The sequence below is a fragment of the Macaca mulatta genome, chromosome 3 (genome assembly GCF_049350105.2).
Source record: "Macaca mulatta isolate MMU2019108-1 chromosome 3, T2T-MMU8v2.0, whole genome shotgun sequence".
Taxonomy (NCBI): domain Eukaryota; kingdom Metazoa; phylum Chordata; class Mammalia; order Primates; family Cercopithecidae; genus Macaca; species Macaca mulatta.
In genome coordinates this window covers 151,387,737-151,413,825 of record NC_133408.1, presented here as the reverse complement: position 1 = coordinate 151,413,825, position 26,089 = coordinate 151,387,737, and the positions used below count along the sequence as shown (strand labels likewise).

The 26,089-nt window shown below is 39.0% G+C and overlaps 1 protein-coding gene across 4 annotated transcripts in view; it reads left to right on the top strand.

The window, feature by feature from the left end:
• Nucleotides 1–26,089, top strand: part of DOCK4 (dedicator of cytokinesis 4) — a 469,859-nt gene that overhangs the window by 395,692 nt on the left and 48,078 nt on the right. For all 4 annotated transcript variants that reach the window (XM_077997203.1, XM_077997201.1, XM_077997202.1 and 1 more), the window contains exons 31-35: nt 10,116–10,264; nt 11,975–12,060; nt 16,779–16,874; nt 17,760–17,820; nt 22,636–22,729. In XM_077997203.1, the coding sequence (XP_077853329.1) occupies nt 10,116–10,264; nt 11,975–12,060; nt 16,779–16,874; nt 17,760–17,820; nt 22,636–22,729 (486 nt within the window). The remainder of the gene's footprint in view (nt 1–10,115; nt 10,265–11,974; nt 12,061–16,778; nt 16,875–17,759; nt 17,821–22,635; nt 22,730–26,089) is intronic.

The window sequence follows — 26,089 nt, the reverse complement described above, 5'->3', positions numbered from 1 at the left end:
GAATAGCGTGTCTATGTTTGGCTTTGTTTGCAGCACTGTTTGGAGTTTGGTTACCTTTAGGCAAAAAAAGATAAATTGTACAAGAAGATTTAAAATACAGGGTTAGAATATGAGCATTAAGATTACCACCATTAGTGGGGGTCCTATAGACCGTAACTGACAGTAGAGTTTGACACCTGTTTGTTACACCAATGGATTGCAATACCGTTTTGCCTTTACTAGATGTGCTGAACATTACCAGAAACATTAATATAAAAGGAACATTTTTCTTGAGGAAAAGCATGTATTTGCCCCTTGACTTGCCGTTAGAGAGTAATTTTAGGCTTAGGCTATTTTTGTACCTTGCAATATGATTGGGAGAGATATGTTATTGGGTGGCTAAAATAATTTTAGCATTAATTTGACAATTTCTTTTCTTTATTAATTTTTTAATAACTTCCACAAACTCTACAACATACTTAAACTTTCTGACTTGTTCTAAACATCCTTCTTTCAAATAACCAGTTGTATTTTTTTTTAGGACTGTATTTACCATAAAAATCTTTCCTTGCATAAAATCTTTTTTTAATAACCTTCTTTTCCTAGCTTAAAGTGTATTGTATTATCAACCTTTAGTAAAAAGGCCTATTAAACTTAGTGATAGTAAAACTTTTATACTTACTTTTTATTCCTATTACTTTTGCTATAAGCAAAACAACCTTGAGTAAATCTTTCCTGCAATTATTAATCCTGTTATAAGGATGATAATCAGGCAAAATATTACAGCAATTAGAATTTTTCAACCAGAATTCCACATTGTGGGTGACACAGTGTATAGTTTTAGTGCAAATAGTAGCAGGATGATAACAGTTCCCACAAGAGTGGCATAGTAAATAATTTCCATTTAAAATTATTTCTTTACTTGCCAAGATATAATCTCCTTCGTAGATTTATAAAGTTACAAATGCAATCCCATGTATAATTAAAATTTGTTTGCAAATATGAGTTAAAAAGAAGTTTTAATATTTGGTGGTGAACTTTGAGAGGAAAGGTTAGGTAGGAGTGGGATTAAGATGAATAGCCCTTACGTAGTTACTTATTTTTTTTTATGAGTTTTAGCTTAAGATTTTCTATTTCTTCACACTGATATTTAGGACGTTCCTCTGGGCTGTCAGGGGTTGCTCCCTTAGCTTTTTAGGCTTTGACTTGAGTGTGATGTATCCAGAAGTTGATTTCTGTAACTTTTATTGCCAAAGGGATTGAAAGAAGAACAGCGTAGGGCCCTTTCCAGCTTGGCTTATGGAAGGAAAGAGAGATGAGAGTTTTTGCTAATACTAAATGTCCTGGGTTGAATAAAGATGGCTCTATTTTCTGGGGTTGAGCTTCTGCTAGTTGTGTCAATTTTTGTTGGAAGTAATAGAGAGGTTACATGCTTAACCAATTTAGAGGTTTTCTGCCTGAAAACAATATCTGAGCACATTAATAAGTTTTATCCTTTCCCAAGTGAAAATCTTGGTGAAGGATTTTAAGAACTTTCCATTGGCTGGAGGCTGGCAAATGGAGTTTGCCATTATTTGACCATAGCAATTCTGAGGGCTGGAAAGTATGCCCTTGAGAAGTGGCCTATTTTATTTCTATAAGGAATACTGAAGTTTAATTTCTTTTATGGAGCCTTCCTAGATTAGAAGAGGTTTGAAGCATGTTGATGCCTTGAGGCTTCCTTGCCTTTGACCTAGCTACCTGATTAGTCAATTGATTTCCTTTGGCTACTTCACTTGTTTCTTTTTGATGTCCCCTACAATGCATTCTTGCTATTTCTTGTGGAAGAAAAACTGAGGATAATAACCTATAGATTTTCTGGTGATATTTTATAGGAGAGTCATTAGTGGTAAGCGGATATCTTTCCTTTCAAATGGCAACATGAGCATGGAAAATTAGGAAAGCATACTTGGAGTTAGTATAAATGTTAGCTACCTTTCCTTTGCTTAATTCAAGTGCTCTTGTAAGAACTATCAGCTTAGTGAATTGAGCACTGTGCCTGGGGAGAGACATTATTTAGAGTGACTACTGCTTATCCTGCCTTATGTATTTCTTGTTTTACTGGCTGTTAGCTAAGAGTTTTCCCTAGAGGACAGTAATTCTGCCACATTATGTGGGGTATAAACAGTTAAATAATTTTCTAGGGTTAAATTGGAGGCTTTTTTGACTAGTAGAGCTATTATGACAATGGCTTGGAAGCATGTGTGTGTAATAGGTCCTCCTAACTGCAACTAAGATTGAGAAAAATATTGGATTAGAGTTTTTCCTGAGATACCCCTTATGGTCTTGCTATGGGAAGAGGGGAGGCCTGGTTTAGAGAGGAGAAAAGAAAGAGACTGGCTTTAATGTTTAGAAGGAGGTTCACTTTCCTTGCTTTAATTTTCAGAATTACTCAGAGCTCTCATGCTATAATGGCAGTTTGAGCCGCTGGAGCCAGGGCTTGAGCCCTAGGATCCATCAGTCCTGCTGGACCATCTGTGAGACTGGTCCTGAACCCAGTGACCTCCACCTCTGGGGGCAGTTCTGTCTCCAGTGGTCTCCGCCACAGGCTGGACAGGGTTGAGATGGCTTTTTCTTGCTGCCTGGGCATTTCTTTTTAAAATGCCCTGGCCTGCCACACTAATAGCAGCTAGCAGATGCACTTCGGGGATCCTGGACTTTGCAAGCCTGCAAAGCTGCTGCTAGAGCCTTTGTCCTTCTGCCGAGCTTTTTCTTTTTCCTTTGGGCCTCCTTCTGGTCCCTATTATAAAAGACCAAATTAGCCACTGTTAGGAGGCTTTCTAAGGTGCTGTTTGGTCCCATAGCTTGCTTTTGTAGTTTCCTTTTAATATTGGCAGCTGCCTGTGTAATAAACTTGTTTTTTAGAACGAACCATCCCTTGACTGAATTGGGGTTAAGGAGTTGTATTCTATTAGTGCCTTTCTCAGCCTTTTCATAAAGGCTACAGGATTCTTACCTGTCTTGTGGTCTATTATAGACAGTTTAGAGTAATTAAGAGGTTTGGCCCTGGTTTTCCACAGGACTTCTAAAATGCATATTAAAAAGTACTTTCTTTTTTTCATTTATTTCCTGAGTTGTTGGGATTTCAATCAGAAGTGTTTACTGGAACTGCTTCCCTCCCAATTGGGAATGGTGTTTCTACAATTTTTTTTGCTTTCCTTGTTTGTTTTCTTCCCTTTTGTGGTATTATGGGAAATATATTGCTCACCTCTGAAATTGAGCTGCTTGCTTTTTAGCTACCATTAGGTTCCGGTTTAGGAGCAGTATAACATCCTTCCTTGTGAGGTGAAATACTTGAGTTAAATTTTGGAAAACTTCTGTATACCTATTAGGGTCTTTGGAAAATCAGCCTAAGTTTTCCTTTATTTGCCTAAGGCTCTGTCATAAGAAGGGAACTTAAAGGGGCCCCAAATAAGGGGGATTTTTAGATGGTTCCCCTGGAAGTTGCTTTTTTAATTTTGGGGAACTTTTTCCCTGGCCCTACCTGATAAGATTGCTAAAAGAGCTGGGTTGCAAAGGTTTGGTTAAAATGCCATGTCCTTGTGCAAAAGAAAATGAGTTGCTTTTCTCTTTAAAGTTCTAAGATTAAGGAAGTTCTGGTGTTTTAGAGTGCACTTCAGAGGGGTGTAAGCTGAAGATAATTTATGACCCATTTAGAAAAAGAAGTGAGAATAAAAGCATTTTTTTAGTTGTCTTCCTTTCCGTATGACCCAGGGTGGAGGAGAAGACAGGGAGAATTCTCCGACTGTTTCCCTTTCTGGTTTTTGGATCTTGGCACCATGTTAAATCTGTCACCCATGGTTGAAGGCATGGTCCTGCAAGTCATGGAACTGGATGAACTAAGTGACGGATGGGACTAACCACGCTTACCCACGCAACCTTAGCTCGTCCACCTTGTGTGATTCCCCTTTGACTTCCTATATTTGTGGTTTGGCTGGCCTTCTAAAAAATGGATCTTGGAGAGACTGTGTTGCCTTTGGGCAAGGCTTCTTTAACAGAGGAAATGTGCTAGATTGCCTGCTATTGTGGCCCATGCTAAAGCACTTACCTTTAAAAAAAATGGTTCCGTTAACTTACAAACTTAAAATCCCCTACTAATTAAGTACCATTTTAATAGAAAACACTATAGGTGCCTTAAAAGAACGTAGAAACCAAATGGCCATCTTTTTGCTGATGGGAAAATATTGAGACTAACATTTGGCTACAGAAGATATCTTACTCCCAACTGCTGAAGGAAGAACTTTCCTGTTCACAGAAGTAGCAGTAGAAAAATGTAAAAAGGAAAAGTTGCAAAGCTTCAGTGTACTGCAAAGAACTAGCAATGTGTCATGCATTAGTGAGAAACAATTAAGTTACGTTTGTTGAAACCTTGAGAGAGAGGAAAGAACTACATGACTTTGGTGATATAAAGGGACTTTCAAATGGGCACAGGTCTGAGGATTGTGTTTGGAGCTGTATTTCTGGCTAGATGCCCAAAACATTTTGATCACTGTAACTCACACTGACACTCAACCCAAGGTAAAATCAGCCTGCCTCCTGTGATAGAGAGGCACTCTCTGATGGTGTAAGGTCTCTGGGGAGCACCCATTCCCAAGAATGGGGGACATCCCAGATGCCCCAGGGTGCAGCTAAAGGGGGGGTGAGCATCTTGCCAGTGGAGATCATGAGGACCTTGGTCCCCTAGGGCACTCAGGATACAGGCTAAAGGCAAGGATATCCAGTTCCTAGTGGAGGCGGATATCTGAGACGGCCTTGGGACAGCATCACAGACTGTGGTTGAGAAGTTGATGCATAGCCGTCTAGGTATTTTCAAGATAGAAGGTTGTTCAGACCAGTGGCCTCTGTCAAAGGTACCTTTTCCAGGAGGATGGAAATTCCAAGGAAATTCAGGCTTATGAAGGTCTTAGCACAGAGCTTCCCATCTCCTCCTTATCACCATATTGGTCTGCAGAGGGTAGGCAGGACCCTGTTCAGAGGGCCTTTGACAGAGGGTACTGGTGCTTACATTCTAACTAGTATAGCAGAGCTCCGTTGACATGTGACAAAGTCAAAGATCAAAACACCAAATTCATGTTAAAGAAATACATTGTCTCTGGGAGCTAGGAAGCCCATAGGTGGATCTGGCTTCAGGCATGACAATTTTCAAGAGGACACACATCAGAGCTGGCTGTTTCCCAGCTCTCCTTTGTTCTGCGTGTGGACTTTAACCTCTGTGTACTCTCAGGCTTTCTCCACTCTGTGGGAAAATGGCTTCCATCAGCTTCGAGCCTATTTCCTCTTTTCCAAGTTCCTTTTAGAATGTCGCACAGAACCACAGATTGTTCCTGCTGGGTGATGTGCCTATCATGAACCAGTCCCTGGGGCCAGGGATGAAGCTGGGTTTTGTTTGTTTGTTTAAAGAAGTCCTTATGTTTCTCAGCTGTACTTCATTCTGGGCTTCCATGATCCTCCTGCCTTAGCCTCTGAGTAACTACCAGGAGTGCCACTGAACCCAGCTGAAGCTATCTTTTTGGCAAGGCCCAGGTTATATGCCTACTCTTGAGGCTGGGGCAGTAGAGTGAGGACTCCCCAACCCCATCCCAACCACATGGAATGATGGATTAATGTGGGACAAATGACACATGTGATTGCACTCTCCCATCAGAAAGACAAAAAAAATCGCTCTTCATTTCCATGCCTCAAGTTCCTAATTAGCTTTCTTGCATTTACTCTCAGACAACTTTAAGAGAAGAAATTGGCAATCCTTGCCAGCTTACCTTGTCTCTCTCTCTTTTTACTTTGTAATTCATTGTAATCAGGTTTTCACTTGCATTACTCTTCTGACACATCTAAAGGCCTGTAGTGAGTCCCATCCCTAGGATAGTGATTAAGAATTCATTGTAGAGCCAGCTAGCTGGGTGACTTTGGGCAAGTTGCCTAACTTCCCAGGATTTTAGCTGCCTTCTCTGTAAGTGGGAGGTTGATAGTTCCTACCAACTGGAGTTGTTGTAGGGAGCAAATGAAATTACACATGTAAAGCACCCAGAGCAGTGCCTGCCATAGGGAGTGCTTACAAGTACCAGATGTTATTAAGGAGTCACTGCATTTGACAACTTTGCCCCTCTTTGCTTCTGAAAACCTTCTCTTCTCTATCATTTCCCATTGCCTCTTTCCCACTTCCCCTTCCCTAACCCACACCATGTCTCTTCAGTCGGCTCCTCCCTTGTCCCAGCACATGTGTGCCCAGGCTGTCGTGTTCCAAAGTGTTCCTTTTATATTTTGCCATAGGTTTTCCCCATGTGATTTCATTCACCCTGTTTATCACTGAGAGTTCTGAAATAGTACATCTCCAGCCCAGGCCTCTGTCCTGAGCCCCAGACCAGGCTCTTTGACAGCTGCTAGAGTATTCAGTGTTAGAAGTACCTCAAACATGCCCCAAACTGAAGTCGTGATCTTGCCTCCCGTCTTAAGTTGGCTTCTGCTTCTGTAAATTTGATATCATTTAGCAGTGTTTACTCTCACTCATACTCTTGCCCCTTTTCTGTATTACCATGGCTGCTGCTTTTGAACCAATCTTTGTCATATTTACTTGGATAACCTACTTGGCCCTCCAGCATCTGTCTCCCTACTACAGCCCATCTTCCACACTCTCCCAGTTATTTTCTTACAAAATAAAGCTCTAATCGGCCACCACCACCCACAGCTGAACTACCCAACTCCCTCTTCCACTCAGCTTAGCTTACAAACCAAGTCACCCTCTTTGCCAACACTTCCCTCACCCAACCCTGACCCCTGCCACACTGAACTTCTGAGTGTGACACACCATGTCTGGCTAACTTTTTGTATTTTTTGTACAGATGAGGTTTCACCATGTTGCCCAGGCTGGTCTTGAACTCCTGGACTCAAGCGGTTCTCCTGCCTTGGCCTCCCAAAGTTCTGGGACTGCAGGCGTGAACCACGGTGCCCGACCCTTTGTTTTTTCTTGATACTAGATTTGTAGCTTAGCAATAGCCCAAATACCCATTGTGATTTAGCTATTTACAAGTATTTCTCCTAATACAGTGTTTAACATACACTAGACATTCTTATTTCTTGAGTCACTGAATGAATAATGACTGAATGAGTTGATAAAATGGAAATACAGTAAACATGTACAATATAGAATAAGGTACATTTTTATGATCTTGACATTCCCCCAAACTTCCCAAACTGTCTATGAAATGAATAATTTGTTCCTTATCAAAACATGTACAAGAAAGAAGTAACCCCTACTGCTTTATCTCTTTTTGTGTTTATAGCAATTTCAGTACTTAAAAATTCAAATCATTTCTTTGACTGCTGTAATGTCTTGTTGAGGAAAGTTGATGTGTAGAGACAGAAGACACCATGACCTCTCTGGCTTACAGACTGTAGGGAAGTTTTTCTAAATTCTCTTCTCTCACATTGGTGGCATGTGCAGTATTGCAACATGGCCCTTCAAATCTAAAATATTCAGCTATGTGCAGTAACAGGTACCCTTCTGTGTCATCGAGAGAGGGAAGAAAGTTTTATCATGATAGAAATGCTCATACTCTAAGGATATGTTAGAGAGTGAATACTTGAGGGTAGAAATAATCAAACAACTCTTCTTGATGCTGGATATTTTAGCCTAAAGGAAAAAAATAATACATGGGTTTAGCTTTGAAATGTTTCAACAATTTCACTGATTGTCCAGAAGTCATTGTGTGCCCACTTTCCTCATGTGTTCATCTATTGTCAGTGTTACTTTCTGTGCCAAGATATGAAAAACTTGCTATTGACTTAGTCATCTTCTTGCTAATGTCCCATAGCACCGAAAATAAGGCGATTGTGCAGAGATGGGGGCCCACCTTCCAAAGATGGTGGAGGTTTCCCAAGGCACTTCCAATCCCAAAAAACAGTGAATTCACAAACATCCACATGTTTTCCCAGCTCTCATCTCAGTCATCATTTTAGCTTCTCCCCAGATTCTTTCATATTCACATTACTTTAAAAAAAACCCTTCTAAGCCAGGTGCAGTGGCTCACGCCTGTAAACCCAGCACTTTGGGAGGCCAAGGTGGGTGGATCACCTGAGGTCAGAAGTTCAAGACCAGCCTGGGCAATATGGTGAAACCCCATCTCTACTGAAAATACAAAAATTAGCTGGGTGTGGTGGTGCGTGCCTGTAACCCTAGCTACTCAGGAGGCTGAGGCAGGAGAATCACTTGAGCCCGGGAGGCGGAGGTTGCAATGAGCCGAGATTGTGCCATTGCACACCAGCCTGGGTGACAGAGCGAGACTCCGTCTCAACGACAACAACAACAACAACAACAAAAACCCTCTAAAGTCATTTATAGTATACCTATGCACTGTGAATCTGCAGTGTCACTGGAAAATTACCCTCCTTCATGAAGTCAGCTATCTTTCTGCTCAGCCTCCCAACTTGTAAATTCTAAGTGGATGCTCTTAGTAGCATGTGCTTTCAGCCATGATGCTGAAGGTTAGCTCTTGAACGTATTTTTCATAGCATGCGGTAGTCATATTATAGAACTAGAAACTTATGAGATTTAACAAAGATGATTAGCATAATAGACTTAACACTCACCAGCATAATAGACTTAACTTTCACCTGCTACATGAAACCATCTGTGTCCATACATTCCCCACCTTCCTTTCCTCTGAATTATTAATACCATACCTTTTAGCACCTGGTAAAACACCATTGTGGGTTCACTATTGTTACATTTTAGTCTTTTCACAAAATGTGTATATTCTTTTGGGGGGACCACTATTTAGATTTTTATGTAAGTTGTGTATTTATTATGTTAAGAAAAAATACAAGGGGCCCAGCCCGGTGGCTCATTGCCTATTATCCCAGCACTTTGGGAGGCCAAGGCGGGTAGATGGCTTGAGCCCAGGAATTCAAGGCAACGTTGTGAGACCCCATCTCTATTTTTTAAAAAACAGGCCAGGTGTGGTGGCTCACGCTGTAATCCTAGCACTTTGGGAGGCCAAGCTGGACAGATCACCTGAGGTCAGGAATTTGAGACCAGCCTGGCCAACATAGTGAAACCCCATCTGTACTAAAATACAAAAATTAGCCGTCCATGGTGACGTGTGCCTATAATCCCAGCTACCCAGGAGGCTGAGACCAGAGACTTGCTTCAACCTGGGAGGCAGAGGTAGCAGTGAGCTGAGTTTGTGTCACTGCACTCCAGCCTGGGTGACAGAGCAAGACTCCATCTCAAAAAAAACACTCAAGAAGAATTATATCATACAGATGAGAACCACCTAACCACCTTTTTACATATACAAAAATCACCCATAATCTCACCATCCAGAGATAACTTCTGTGGTTAACACTAGGGATATAATACTCTAGACTAAGAGATATATATATATGTGTGTGTGTATGTGTGTATGTGTGTGTGTGTATGTGTGTTTTAATTAAAAATGTTCCTATACATACTGTATTGCACTTGATTTTTGCTTTTTCACTTAATTATATTGAAAAACTTCACCTATGTTATCTTTCTTCAGCCTTACTTTAAATGATCACATAAAAATTTTAATGTATGCCTGTACAATAAGGTACATAACCAATTCCTGATTATTATTATTATTTTTTTTTGTCTGAGACGGAGTCTCGCTCTGTCACCCAGGCTGGAGTGCAGTGGCCGGATCTCAGCTCACTGCAAGCTCCGCCTCCCCGGGTTCATGCCATTCTCCTGCCTCAGCCTCCCGAGTAGCTGGGACTACAGGCGCCCGCCACCTCGCCCGGCTAGTTTTTTTTTTTTTTTTTTGTATTTTTTAGTAGAGATGGAGTTTCACCAGGTTAGCCAGGATGGTCTCGATCTCCTGACCTTGTGATCCGCCCGTCTTGGCCTCCCAAAGTGCTGGGATTACAGGCTTGAGCCACCGCGCCCGGCCCCAATTCCTGATTATTTATATAATTTGTAATTGTATCTCATGGATTATTTTCTTTTATTTTCTTGCTTGAGGAGACAACTATAATTGAATATATTTGTAGCAATAGTTTTAAACAAATTTTATGATGTTAATTTCTGAAATCATATTAAGATTGAATATATTGAAACTCAAATATTTTTCTCACTCTAGGAGAGCACAAGCTTCATTTTATCCCTGCCCTGATTGGCCCCTTCCTAGAAGTGACCTTGATACCCCAGCCAGATCTTCGGAATGTCATGATTCCAATTTTTCATGATATGATGGACTGGGAGCAGAGGCGGAGTGGCAACTTTAAACAGGTAGGCAGAAGTACTCCTCAGAAGAGTTGGAAGAGTTTCAGCTCTCCTGAAGCATCTGTGAACTTCCAGATTCAACTCCGAGTTGGGAAATGAACACTGGGCCAGCAGACCTAGATTCCAGCCTGGCCTATCCACTCCCAAGCCACACAGCCGTGGATACTTCTCAGATCCTGTGTTGTCCTGAGCCTCCAGTGAAGCCCTGAAACCATTTGATTCCTTTTCAGCTGAAAAATTTTGTGATTTCCCAGATCTGTATTTAAGAACTTGCAGAGACTTTATTTGCACCCAGTTGGACACAGAGCAGAAGAATCGAGAGTTAATGATTAAACTCATTGAGCTCTCAGTGGTCTGCACATTGTATATGGCAAATCGCTTAGCTTTGAGCATTTGATTCACAGTATGTTTTATTGCTCTTTGCTTGAAGCATTGAGAATTAATTTAAAGGAAAGAGCTGTGGAAATTCTTACAAAGGAAATTCCAAGGGAATGAGCTTACCATTTCTCATTGACATAGGTTCTAACACTTATGCTCCAATTTTGGGAAAACAGGCATTCTTATTACAAAAGCAGATCTCTTAAGGAATCCACTGCTTTTGCCCTGCCAGGTCCTTCATTTTGGAGATAGTAGGCCTACTGTCTGTTCACACAGTCACGGCATAAACCTGTGTGCCCACAGGGTTTGGCACTTCCTCATGCTTCTCCAGAAGAAGCCTCCTTCAAATCTCAGGAATGGTTGTCAACTGGTCAAGCAATCTGACTGCAGACATGCAACCCTCCTACTGCCAAAAGCATGGGTGTTTCGCCTGTATTGGTGTACACATTTATTTACGAGAAAGCTGATAAATGAATGAAAGACTATTTAAAAATTGTACTTAGGAAAGAAAACTCCACTTTCTTTCCCCCCTGTCTTTACCTCTTGATTGAAATTTGGTTTAAAGGAATAATAATCGGACTTAGTCTTTTGACAAAGTCAAATATTCCTCCCAGTCCCTAAATGTTTTAACTGTCTTTGGCCATAGAGAAGTTTTTCATTTTCTGTCTCTTCCACCTCAGATAGATATAGATGAAGGAATATTTTTCCATTCCTGATATTCAAGTTCCAAAGGATTTACATCCTGGAAAATATAAATGTTTTGACTACAGTTTTCAGGAAATATGTCCTTTCTCTCTCGCTGCTTATTGCTGACTTAGACTATTGCTATGGATCTACCATCTGTACGTGGGTAAGGCAAGTTCTCAACTTCAGCAAAGATCTAGTGCAACCTCAAACTGTTTTGAGAAAGAAAATAGATGTAAAACACATCAAAGATTTAAATTAATGTATGTGGATATGTTAGTTTCCTGATGTCCTTATATATAGTGATGTTTAAAAAAAAGAAAAAAGAAACAGGACTTGCCAGTTTTTATAGCTCTTAAAAAAGAATTCAAACATTTAAACTGGGCTGCAAGCATTTGTGTTTGAATCAACAAATAGATAGATGTCTTTGGCAGCAATAAACGCTACCCAGCCGGGAGTGTGAAGTCAAGTAACTCTATCTAGATTAGTCCCTTAGAATTCCAAAGAGATGCCTGCTATTAGCTGTAGCCGATAATGTCACTTTCACAAAATTTACCTTGGCTTTTTCCTTGGCATAAATAAATATGTTTTAACTTGCCTAGAAATCCTACTTGTGAAGGGGAGGAAAGAGAATAATATTTGGGTATGTTTCAGGTGGAAGCCAAGCTAATTGACAAACTGGATAGCCTGATGTCAGAAGGCAAAGGTGACGAAACATACCGCGAGCTCTTCAACAGTATGTGAGTAATATGTTTATCTGAAGTTGATTCTATTCTGGGGATTTGGTGTCAGTACTGAGCCTCTCTGCACCACGGTAGCTGAGAGCTGCAAAGACAGCTTAGGTCTCACAGGAGTGCTTTGTCTTTGTGGAGTGTGAAATAAAGGATAATTGCCTAACTCTGGCGAATGGATCTTATTATGTTGATGATTAGGCATGTCTTCCTATTTTAATCTCTGATTAGGACAGGTTGCATATGTTACATAACAAATCTCACTCTTTTCATGCCTGATAATTTTAAAACCATTGCTGCAAGATAATGATTTTAAGTGGGGTTATAAGTGGGAGAGGGCAAAAGGGGAGTGATTGTAATGTTTGTGTGCACTTCTTTCCAAAGCCAGATACTGATGCTGATTTGCTGTTGAAAAATTAACCTAGTTTGCATTTGTTCTTCAACACCTGATTTAATTCATTAATACTGATTGTTCACTCAGCATTAATTGCTTCCTAAATGCCTTTTATTAGAATGTCTCAGAAGCAAATCACTTTTAGTAAATTCTGTATTTTGGATTTGTATGGAAGATAGAGAAATAATGGAATGCTGTGAAGAGGCTTTAAGGTTGCCCTACCCATAGAATCTGATCATAGCCACAGGATGAATTGCTTGTACCAAGTATTCATGCGTTGTGTTTAAATGGCCAGAAGATACAGTGAGAATGTTTTAGTGCTTTGGGATTTTACTTCTGGCACTTGTTTTCTCTACAGTTTCCTATGGATCTTAGTCATTTTCAAATCTAACATATGTGCTAAGTATTTCTTTTTGAAAGAAGAATTCGCTTATTGTGCTTGAAAAATTTTTGCAGTTCTTTCAGAAGTGCAAAATAATTCAGTAACACGTTTTTCTAAAACAAAATATATTTGTGTTTGTATTTATGCCCAAGTATCACCCAAAACTAAGTATCAGTGTGTTAGTATTGATGGCCAGTTCCAAAACTTTGTAATTCATTTTATGATCATGAATTTACAACAGTAGAAACATTAATATATAGGCTTGAAGAATATTATTAGTGACTAATAGGTTAGATAGATTTTAGCATGCCTGATTAAAAATTATCTTGAAGCTTTTAAGAAAATTACATTAAAAGGAAAAGCCAAGAAGGGTATAGAGATTTCCTGTGGTGGTGGTGGGTGATAAAATATATTCTTTGTACTGGATTCTAAGCAATATCATTTTTTTCTGATGTGGTAATTAAACCAGAAGTTTTCATAATTATTCACTAAGACCTCATTCATTCTAGTGTACAAAGCTTCAGTCTTTTATGACAGCCTGGAGTTTAGCAAGAATTCTGATTAAAATCTCATGCAGTATAATAAATTGCTTTTGAAAACTGCTCTCATTTCAGTTACTAGTCCTTGGTTTGAACAAAGAACCAAAATGAGAAAGCACTCAGTGAAATGAATCTCTTGAGATTTGTGATTAATTATTTATAACAAATTCACAGGATTAATAAATACCCACATAGTTCTTTAGTGCCTCTTATCTACTTTAATAAAGGCTTGATAGTATGCAATTTCAATTGCTTGTGTATAAATATGACTTTGAAATAGAAGATGTGCCTCGACATTAGAATCAAACCAATAATTAAAATATTAAGCCTCTATAATTAGGAATATTTTAAGGTGTCTGATTCATTCAATAGAGATTTTTATACTTTTGTTGATTTTTAGGATATTACTAGAAATGCTACTATAAATAATTTCCTTTCATGCTTTTATGATCAGCATATTGGGAATAAATCAAATCTAAAGTGATACTTAAGTGTCATTACTACCTGAGTACAAGAAAGAAGGTGCAAATATTACTTTATTTCAGGAAACAATAAATTGCTTTTTTGGCAACAGAAATCACAATGAATTAGTATAATCACAATGAGTCACTGCACACGGTATGAATTAAGAACACATGCCGTTATATGGTACAAATTCTCATTTGTTCTGTGTAATTCATGTCTAAAACTTCTTAAAATTTGTTCTGAAGCTGAAAAGCTGTAAGTAGTTCACTGCTTTCTAAATTGTAGTGCTTGCCAAAATGGCCCGCTTGGAGTAAAACTTTAAATTTGTCTTGTCTAGTACCTTCCTTCCTAAGAACTCAACTCGTCTTTCCCTAAGCCCAAACATTATCTTCATTAATGCATACTACATCTTTTTGAAATAAGTTTCAAAAAGATATATTCATTTTGATAACACTGAAATTCTAGATTATAGATACTGACATGCAATATCCAGAAGAGAGTATCACAACTAAATTCTGCTTCCCCTGGCTCCACTTGATTCGCTCATTCCACTGTATTTACTGGGCACTCCCCAGGGCTGGGCATGCAGCAGTGACTATGCTGTAGGAGCACACAGTAGGTCTACCTACAGTCTTGGGGGTTCCAAAGGGACTTTCCAGAAGAAGTAACGTTCATCTCAGGTCTTTCTTAGTCTTTCACTCTGCCTTCTCCTATGTAGTTCTAAACAATTCAGTAAGACTCCACATTATTTCAAAGATTTTTAGTGATCACACATTTAATTACCATTTGGAGACAGAGAATTCACTATGTGACACCGTACCTTACATCTTTAACTCTTCTCTTTGGATTAAAAAGAGCATGTACAGACACAGTTGTTATGTATTAGAGTGATGACTTCTACATAACCCCGTTATGATACCAAGAGAGGGAGATTGAGGGTCAAATCCCCGACACACACACAAATTTCTTTCATAGAGTGAAAACCTGGTGAGCAGTGTCATCCCTGCAGGGCCATTATCTTGCTTCCCAGTGTTAGGAATTTCTATTGCACAGAAGAAAGAAGCCTTATCAATTAGCAATGAGAAACCCCCTTTCACTGTTATTAGGGCTCCCTATATGCTCAATGTGGGTACGTGGGCGTTATCATAGAGCAAATGAAAATAGCCACTCTCACCCAGGTTACCTAGAAAGACTCTTGTCTTTTTGCTGATAGCCTCTCTTTCTCAGTTTGTATCAGGAAAACAGAAATGGCAAGCTTCCCGAGAGAAGGAACAAGGCTGGCTGAGCACACAGATGATCTGGGTTTTAGACTCAGTCCTAGCATTTGGTCTTGAGTTAGTCAAGGAAACAGGCTGTGCATAACTTTGCCTCTTCTTACAAGACGATTGTGTAGTTCTTACTGCATCAGAAGTCTGTGCAAATTAATGAAACTTATGCCCATAAAAGAAGTCTCCATGTATTTTTAGAATTATTACCTAACCTGAGTTCTTTGTTTTTCAGCCTCTAAAGTATGAGGTGTAGGCTGTCACGGGGAAATTTCTACATCATTCCGCATTGCTTTTTGGCAGGCAGATTTTCATTTGAGTTCAATACAATTTGCACTTTAAGCCTGAAACAGGTGCTGCTCAGAGTTTTTAAAAGAAAGCACATTTTAAACAAACTAGGGGACCTTCCCTGCAGGACTGGTCAGGGCAGATTCCATGCCTTCCATATACAGTCTCCACCCTTAACCTAAGAAACAGTTTAGAATAAACCAGAAAAACAGGATGAGAGATGCATAGGAAACAGAGGAGGAGACAAGACAGAAGGCTGGGCACTAGAATGCCAATAGCAAGAGAAAGAGATGGGGGATGATGGAGAGAAAACTTGGAAGAGAACATAGCCACAGACAAGAGAAAGCTTTGACAAAACAGCTTTCTTCTTGAACGTTTATTTTTGAACTAAGTACATATATGATATGCTTAGATTGTACTTGTAAGAAATGTTTTCTCTCTTATTCCTGAAATTAAGATGAAAGACAAATAAGATTCTAGACAGAAATGACGATCATTAAATTTCGAGGGGTAGGGAAGTATCCACATATTGCCATGCTTATGTTCTTACTTTTATCTTTTGGGGAAAGTTCAATCATAAAGCCTTTGCCAAATACTGTGTTAATTTGCTGAGAAGTGGGAGTGAAAGTAACACAGATTCTAATTATCATGATTGTTATTATTTTGTGTTTACATAGTACCTCTGCTCCAAGGTGCTTAGGATTAGGGGAAATGTAGGAGGAGAGATGTGGTTCGGTACTTGTCATCAGTCTGCTCTAACAACCACACAGAAAATCCTCTGTGATCAGTGACAAAATGAATGAAACTGTTGAGTGAGTGCACAGATAGTACAATATGTATTGAGTGGGCAAATGTTAAGTGAAAGGAAAAAACGCAAAACGTCATACCGTCTGTACAAGGATTTTCCTGTAGCAGTTGCATTGCAGTAAAATTGCTTGGATGAAGATGCATTCCACTGAGAGGTAGGAAAATATTTTTATGTGAATAAAGCAAGATCTTGCTTAAAAGTAAACTTGGAGGCACTCCTGTTTTTGCTTTTTGCAGTGTTATTTGATGTGGTAAGACGCAAGCCTCTGTTAGTGTAAGAGAGAAACTAGGAAAAAAATGTCTTTGAGCTGTGAGATGCTTGTGTATTTTGAAAATATGATTATATGCATGTGTTTGTATTTTATGACTTGGATAATCTGAAAATCAATTTGCTTTGTCAATGCTTCCTGGATTAGAATTCCACTATTTGGTCCCTATCCTAGGTAAGACATTGTTTGCAAATTGTGCTACTTGTGAGATGTTGCAGTGGTTGCTAAGGCATTTAAGGTACTGATGAAAGTAAAGTGGTTGTCATGGTGACTGATAAAAATAAATGTTGAAAATGCCCCGGGTTCTTTCTTTTCCAGTCTACTAAAGAAAATTGAGCGGGAAACATGGCGGGAAAGTGGCGTTTCATTAATTGCTACTGTAACTCGTCTAATGGAGAGGTTGTTAGATTACAGGTAAGCCAAGTCGCATGTTTTTCTGAACTCCAGTTCATGCTAAACTCCAGTTAGAAAATCAAATAGAATACAATCAACGTTCCACTCTTGTGAATCACTCAATTGATTATCAGACCATGGAACCTGGTGTACTAAGATAATGAACTTCTAACCAGCTGGTTCTGAGCCATTAATTTGAGCTTTTGCTTCTTTTTTGTTGCTTTGTTTTGTTTTTTGATAGTTCTTTCAAAGTCTTGGTGAATTGAGAGGATTCTCAGAGTCCCTGAGAGTTCCCAAAAAAAAAAAAAAAAAAAAAAAAAAGAATCTTTATTTTGATATTTAAACTTAGCCCCTAGAACCAGTAGAACCAATCCATTTTCGGGTGAAAACAGTGTAACGGAGAATTGTACAGTCTTGCTATTCTCTTAAAAAGGGGACGTGGGTGGGATGAAACTTACACTGTCACCTTCCGTAGACCTATGTTTTTTATTTTTATATTATCTAAACTGTTAAAGTAGTTCATCCCACTTAAATACATGGTGGTTTGGTGTTATTTTAGGAATGAAACCCTCATTCTCGTTGTTAATGGCCAGGCTTACCAACCACTTCTCATCCCACTGTAGAAAGTGTACAATAACACACTTTCACTCTAACTTCCTGAGCCCATGTCCATTGAGACAATGGCAATGCAATTCTTAACGGAAGCTGATGCTCAAGAGTCTCTGACTCCCCAGATTCCCCAGAGATTAGATTATCAGTCCTTGGAGCATGCAAATTGCCTCTGGTCTCTAAAAGTGGCTTCTTTTTCTTTCTTTCTTTCTTTCTTTTTTTCCCCCCAAAAAGAACAAATTGTGTTTGCCCCTAGGAAGGAAGTTCTGAGTTCTGACTATTGCTTTTTGTTTTTAGGGACTGCATGAAAATGGGAGAGGTAGATGGCAAAAAGATTGGCTGCACAGTTAGCCTTCTGGTTAGTAAACTATTCCCCTTTTTTTCCTTTTCTCCTAATACTGGTATTTTTTTTCCCAGAAATACTATGTTTTGTTTGTGTTTAATCTGCAATGTGATGTTTCTTAGAAGAGTTATTTCTAAATTTACAAGTGTTTTTAAGAGAAGCATAGTGAGCTACAGGTTAAATTAAAGCCCAGGAAATCCTCAGTCCCCGACATTACAAAGTGCATCCCCTGCATTCCCCGCAGCCCTAATAGGAGACCCCTGTGGGATCCCAGAGTGATGCTGTTTGGTTTCCTGGTTGTACTACATCACCCCCCTAGAGTCTTGTTGCTGTCCTGGGAAAAAGCACTGTGTCCCCTGTTAGAGGTCTTTCTACTTTTGTGTAACAATTTCTTTCTGTTCTTCTTTTCCTTTCTCACAGAGTGATATGCAGTCCATATTTTCTTAAATATTAGTGATCTCTTCATTTGTGAACTTATGACAGTTTTCTATTTAACACGCTAATTTTCACTCTAGCTTTTTTGCAAATTGAATTCATAATAGCAGCTTTGTTAAGGTTTGCTTTATAACTAGGATGACCAAGCAGGACATTTTTGAGAGTAAAATTAAACATTCTGTAAGAATAACAGGCTAATCCAAAGCTGTCCTGGGCAAGCCAACATTTATATAAAATGTCACATAACTAACTATTAAATAGAATGGTATTCTTACCGCAGAGCAAAGGAGTGGCCCTACATTTAGACATTTATTTTTCATATTTTAGCATAAGTCAAATTAATGTTTTTCATAAGTTCCTTTAATCAGATCTGAAGTACAGGAAAATATGAAATACAGGAAAAGTCTAGTTCTGTATTTATGAATCTCATGGTTTCTTTTTGTTATATTTTATAGAATAAAGGAATCCTTGCCATCTATTACATTCTAAGTTCTGCACAGTCATCCTTATCCTTACTCTGATCATTTGAGTTCCTCACATACCATATTGTTCTCTATTTGCTTGCACCTTGAAATTCTTTTTTGTCCCTACTTTGATTTTGCCTTTTCTTAGCTCATCAGTTTCTGTCTTTTTGTTTTGTTTAGTTTTGTATTACTTTGTCTACTTCTGTCACAGTCCGTCTTCAAAGCTCAGGGCTTCTGCTTTCTTGTGACTGTCTTTTCATCTATTTTCCTCATTTTTTGCTGCACTGCTCCTCATCTCTGAGTCTAGGATGGTATCCGTCTTTATCACACCCACTGCCTCCTCCACATTTTTAATCTAATTGTTACATCTCCACCTCCAATATCGGTCCCTAAAAATAGTGAAACCTAAGCATCCTCTATCAGGCCACATCTTGTTCACTGTCTTCCATAATGTTTTCATTAGACCCAACGGTAACCTGTAGGCCATCAGCCCAGGCTCACTGGGTCAGACCATTGACCTCTGCTCTCAATACTCATTTCTAACCTTGAACATAGTCATTCCCTCTCTTAAATTTCCTAGTTGATTCTCCAGTTTCTTACCTGCTTTTGCCAGCCTCTCATCACAGTCAAGACCTTCAGCCTGAGTTTCTCCCACGTCTCTGCTTGTATGTCAGTGTTGGGAGAAAAGCTAAGTGCTTTAGGTCTTCTCTGTCTTCTTAACCCTGATTCTGCCTCAACTCCAGGCACAAAGTCTCATAAATAACCTCAAAGTCTTTACCTTTCCCCAAAGTAATGCTCTGCATTCTTCCATCTTCTTTCACAAGTACCTTCCATTTGGAGATGAACAAATAAATATAGACCTTATGTTCTTTTCCACAATTGGTATAAAAGAAGAGATCACTTCCTTAGATGAAAGAGTTAATGCTCTGCCTTTAATGTATTTAGTCTCCCAGTAGGAATACACCTGAGATTTAACATAGTATAATCAGTGGCCACATTACTAACCACTTGGGACATTATCCTGATAGCTTTGCACTGACCAAGAATAGTCCTTCTAGAAAATTTTAACACTTCAAAAGCTCTACTTATTTCAGACTAGCAGAAGAATACTTATTAAAGAACCAAAAATATCACTTTGAAGCTAATCGTTTTAGCCTCTACTCCACATGGAAAGTTCTTGATTTTTTTCTAGTAGCAATGTGGTTCTCTTCAATTACTCACTTCCTCTTAGAGACTTCTCTTAACTTTTTGGAAAAGTCAATTCCAGATTGTCTTCAGGAGAGCTTTGGCATTCCTTACAAGATCCGAGTTAAATTGGTTTTTTTAAAAAAGTAATATTTGATATGACTAATACTAGGAAATGTAATTATTGTTTTGTTCTTTGTGTCACACACTTTGTCAGACATTTGAAAGATTATCATCTGCTGACTGGAGATTTTTTTTTTAAGATAACTATTTATTTAGAGTGATTGCTTGTTTTGTTCTCAAAGCTGCTTCTTACCAGAAAGCTATTAGAGCAAATCATCCTTTAATAATATAAAAACCTGCTGTGGAGTTGTTAGATTTGTGTTTATGGTACAACAATTCTTGCTAATTAAAATAATTTTGGTTATAATAAGAGAGATGTGAATAGCATTATTTACTGAACTTTTTAAAGAATGCCAAGATCTACAGGAGACAAGAGTAAAAGAAGGAGGATAATGGTATAAATTGAAAAAAAAATTTATGTTGTATTTGACTTAATATCAGTGTCTCAAAGTTGGAAGAGTCTTCAGATTGAAGAACGGACATCTGTTAGGTAATGGGCAGAAAGTACATTTGATAGCAGATCCTTAGGCTTCAAGCCCAAGTACCATTTCAACAGCCACACTTGCTAGGTTGGTCCATTATTACCAAAGCCCTGTCTAGCTAATCAGCTTTAAAACGTTTTTAGAATTCCTGGTCTTTCCTCCTTAGAAAAGCCTGTCACTCCCGCAAGTCAACAGATTTATTCCCTCATCACTGATTTCCCCTTCTTCCACACACCAACTAGCATCAAATAAAACAGTAACAATAAATAGTGATAGTAGTTCAAGTGTCTCCAGCAGAGATTTCATAATGCACAATGATTTGTTCACTAAACGTGTCTTTTTTGGAGACTGACAACATTATGCTTTTACTAGAACCCAACTTCATTTATATTCACTTTTATGTTGACTAAGTTCAGTGAGGACTTATGTGCTTTCTAATGTGGTGAAGAAGTAGCTTTGGATGCTTATGAGTATGCCTTTAAAATGCCAGCCTAGGCCAGGATCAGTGGTTCATGCCTGTAATCCCAGCACTTTGGGAGGCCGAGGCAGGTGAATCACTTGAGGTCAGGAGTTCAAGACCAGCCTAGGCATCATGGCAAAGCCCCATCTCTACTAAAAATCCTTAGTTTGGTGTGGTGGTGCACACTTGTAATCCCAGTTACTCAGGAGGCTGAGGCAGGAGAATCACTTGAACTCGGGAGGCGGAGGTTGCCGTGAGCTGAGATTGCACCACTGCACTCCAGCCTGGGTGACAGAGTGAGACTCTGTCTAAAAATAAAATAGCCAACATAATGTGTCCAGGTAAGTAAAAGTTGAGTTTTTGTTAAAAACATTTTAGAGATGTTTCCTAAGATCTAAATACTTCTTAGGAAACAAAATATTTTCAGTAAGCATGTTTCTATAATAATAATTTGAAATAAAATCTCTTAGTCCCTTTATGTTTTGGACATAAACTAGAAACATTTGAAGTCCAACACGTAGGAAATGCAGAATAACATCTTAAAAATAAAGAGCCTTTTTATTTACCCTCCTTCACATTCTTTTACATTGCTTTTACTCATCCTTACCTGTATGTCTTAGACACTTTTTGCTTTTTTTTTTTTTTTCTCTTTTTTGAGACGGAGTCTTGCTCTGTCACCAGGCTGCAGTGCAGTGGCATGATCTTGGCTCACTGCAGCCTCTGCCTCCTTGGTTCAAGCAATTCTTCTGCCTCAGCCTCCCAAGTAGCTGGGATTACAGGTGTGTGCCACCACACCCAGCTAATTTTTGTATTTTTAGTAGAGATGGGGTTTCACCATGTTGGCCAGGATGGTCTCGATCTTTTGACCTCGTGATCCACCCACCCTGGCCTCCCAAAGTGCTGGGATTACAGGCATGAGCCACCGTGCCCAGCTGAGACTTTTTTCTTTAGAACAAAATATCTTTGAAATTTAAAATGAAAGAAACTGTCCTTTGAATATAAATCAACAAAGTTAATAAATGGGTTAATCTGTTACATATTCTTAATATTTTTTAGTTGAACAGGCTGATTGTTCATTGACATTTAAACTAACAAAAAATCATAAAAAGTAAAGAAATAGGAATCAGGGATAATAACCTGATAATAACAAGATGGGGGCCAGGCACAGTGGCTCAAGCTTGTAATCCCAGCACTTTGGGAGGCCGAGACAGGCGGATCACAAGGTCAGGAGATCGAGACCATCCTGGCTAACACGGTGAAACCCCGTCTCTACTAAAGAAAAATACAAAAAACTAGCCGGGTGTGGTGGCAGGCGCCTGTAGTCCCAGCTACTCGGGAGGCTGAGGCAGGAGAATGGTGTAAACCCGGGAGGTGGAGCTTGCAGTGAGCTGAGATCTGGCCACTGTGCTCCAGCCTGGGCGACACAGCGAGACTCAGTCTCAAAAAAATAAATAAATAAATAAAATAAAATAAAAAATAACAAGATACCAACTTATCCAGTAATTGCTAGGAAATGACTGACACTGTCACTGACCCACCTTACTTCATTTTTAGAGATATTTACATGGAAAAATGCATCAGTTCTCTTGGCTTCAGACATGGAACGTTAGCAGAGTAAAAGGCAGATAATTGTAGGCCAGACTGTTGAGGAACTATCCATACCTGTACTCTTATTTTACAGAACTTCTATAAGACTGAACTGAACAAGGAGGAGATGTATATACGCTACATTCACAAACTCTATGATCTGCATCTCAAAGCACAGAACTTTACAGGTAATTCTGTCTTTTGGCTTAGATTGGGGAAGGGGCTGGTGTATTAAGCATGATCATTCCTACGCTTTTCATAATTTGAGTGGAAGACTCAAGCATTTCTACTTTAAAATTAAAATTTATTTTTAGTTGAATATTTCTGCAGATTCTATATATATCATATACATGATACATATAGGCACACATGTAGGTTGTTTGACTATATCTCTGCATACTTTTTCAGAGGTTGCTCTTGGGATTACAAAATACATACATAACTTCTTACAGTCTGCTTATAGTTAAGATTTTACCACTTCAAGTTTGTATTAGTCTGTTTTCACACTGCTGATAAAGACATACCTGAGACTGGGTAATTTATAAAGAAAAAGAGGTTTAATGGACTTACAGTTCCACGTGGCTGGGGAGGCCTCACAATCATGGTGGAAGGCAAAAGGCACATCTTACATGGCAGCAGACAAGAGAGAGTTTGTGTAGGGTAACTCCCCCTTATAAAACCATCAGATCTTGTGAGACTTATTCACTATTATGAGAGCAGCATGGGAAAGACCATCCCCCATGATTCAATTACCTCCCACCTGCTCCCTCCCATGACACATGGGAATTGTGGGAGCTACAATTGAAGATGAGATTTGGGTGGGAACACAGCCAAACCATATCAAAGTTAAATATGAGAATTTTACAACTATGTAGGTCTCATTATCCTCCCCACTGTATGTTGTAGTTGTCATATGTATTACATCTACATACATTGAAAGTCCCATCAAATGATGTCATAATTTTTGCCTTTCAATAGTCATACCTATTTTAACAAATTTAAGAGGATAAAAATACTTTATTCTATTTACTCAGATGTTTGCCATTTCTGTTCTTCTTTCTGCATTCATGAAGTTCCCAGGTTCCTTCTGTTATTATAATTTTTTGTTGAGCCTGAAGAACTTGTTTTAGTATTTCTTTTAAAGCAGATGCAGTGGTGAAGAATCTTCTTAGTTTTCCTTCATCTAAGAATGTCTTTATTTCATCTTCATCCCTGAAGGATATGTTTGCTGGATACAGTATTGTAGGTGAACAGTTCTTTTGTTTCAGTACTTTAAAAATATAATTCCACTGTGTTCTGGCCTTAATGGTGTCTAACGAGAAATATGCAGTCATTTAAATTACTCACCTACGAGGCCGGACCTGGTGGCTCACGCCTGTAATCCCATCACTTTGGGTGGCCAAGGCAGGTGGATCGCTTGAGCCCAGGAGTTATGGACCAGCCTGGAAAATGTGGCGAAACCCCTGTCTCCACCAAAAATACAAAAAATTAGCCAGGCATGGTGGTATACATCTGTAGTCCCAGCTATTCGGGAGGCTGAGGTGGATCACTTGAGCCTGGGAGGCAGAGGCTGCAGTGAGCCAAAATCGCACCACTGCACTCCACCCTGGATGACAGAGCCAGACCCTGTCTCAAAAAATAATAAAAATAAATTACTCACCTACCTGAAATTTGTAACTTTTTTTGGTTATCTTCAGGACTTTATCTTTGGTTTTCAGTGGTTTGATTATTGTATGTATGGGCGTGGTTTTCCTGTTTAGTTTAACTTGTTTGGGTTTGCTGAGTTTCTTGGATCTGTACATTTATTTCCTTTACCAAATTCGGGAAGTTCCCAAGTGTTATATCCTTAAATATATTTCTCTACCAGTTCTTCTCCTCATTTTGAGGACTGTAATGGCATTAATGTTGGGCCTTTTGATATTGTTCCATAGGTTCCTGGAACTCTGTTCATTTTTGTTCAACTTTTCTTCTTCCTTTTTTTTCAGATCACTAATGTCTATTGATTTAAGTCCACTGATTTTCTTCTGTCACTTCATTCAGCTATTGAGCCTTTCCAGTGAAATGTTTATTTTTGTTATTGCATTATTCAGTTCTAACATTTCCATGTAGTTATTTTCTTTTTACAACTTCAATTTCTTTGCAAAGAATGTCTATCTTTTTATTTATTCAAAAATGTTCACCTTTACTTCGTGGAGCATGGTTATAATAACTACCTCATAGTCTTTGGCTATAATTCTAACATCTGCATCTAGTTGGGGTTGGCATCTTTTCATTGCTTTTGCCCTTTGAGAGTTGTTTAGTTTTTTAAAAGTCAGATAATTTTGGATTATATTCTAGACCTTTTGAATATTATGTTCTAGGACTCTGGATTCTGTTAAAATCTTTAGGAAGACATTAACTTTTTAAATTTTAACAGATAGAAGTCCTTGTTATATTGATCCATTGGTTTGTTCTACACTTGTGCACCTTGGAGATGAGTCTGACTTCATATACAGAATTTAGCATCCCTTTCTTGAGCTCCCTCCCCTCTGTGATCCTCCCCATTCTTCCTGTCTCCCAAGAACTTCCTTTCCTAGTACTCTGGCTATATAGCCAAGGCTTGATCCTCTTCATGCCGTGATGCTCTCTCTGCAATTGGTCTCTCTGTGGGCAAAGCAGTGAAAGAAAAGAGCTCATAGAAGGCACTACTGCCACTGCCACTGCACTCACTGCCACCCCTGCATTGTGTAGCTTTGTTTCTGAAACTCAGAGTGAGGCCAGAAATTTCTATAGAGCTTCACCCCACAGGGGACCTTCTACCCGGTACTCCGACTAAAGGAACTTTTCTTGGAGCTTTTTCTGTCTGTTCCCATTTGCAGTTCCAGGAAACAGGAAAGTCTAAGCCAGGAGATATGGAAGGCGAAAAATAAAAACAGAATTAACTATGGTATGTCATTCTTTGAGTATTAGTTTTTTCCTCAGTCCACCTGCTCTTACTTACTTTTCAGAGTCCTCCAGTAGTTGTGTTATATAGTCTCTCCAGGCTGTTTAGTTGTAATCAGTGGGAGAGAGAGGATGTACTCCATCTTAAGCAGAACCCTTTAATTAGATTTGGGAACTACAAATCTTGGTCTTTTGCCACACTGTTCTTCCAAGGAACTCCTGAATCATGGCTCCTCCCCCAGCTTTAAAAGAGTAAGGGAATCATTTCTGAAATGGTACTTGTGTTCCTAGAATTTACACATTCCTCTAGCTGAGGTTCCACTGTCTCAATTAGTAACATCACTGTTTACTCAGTCAGAAGACCCTGGTGTATCTTTGACTTTTCTAGCCTCCCTCAAATAATCATTCATGAAGTTCTATTAATTCTGTTTCCTAGAAATCTCTCAAAACCATTTCCTTTTCACTATTCCCATCTTCACTGCCTCAGTTAGACCTTCATCATTTCTCACCTGACTGCCTCTGGACTATCACCAGTTACTCTTTGGGACAGGAGTCAGCAAACTACAACCTACAGGCTAGCTACCTTATTTTGTAAGGGAAGTTTTATAACAGCTCACCCATGCCCA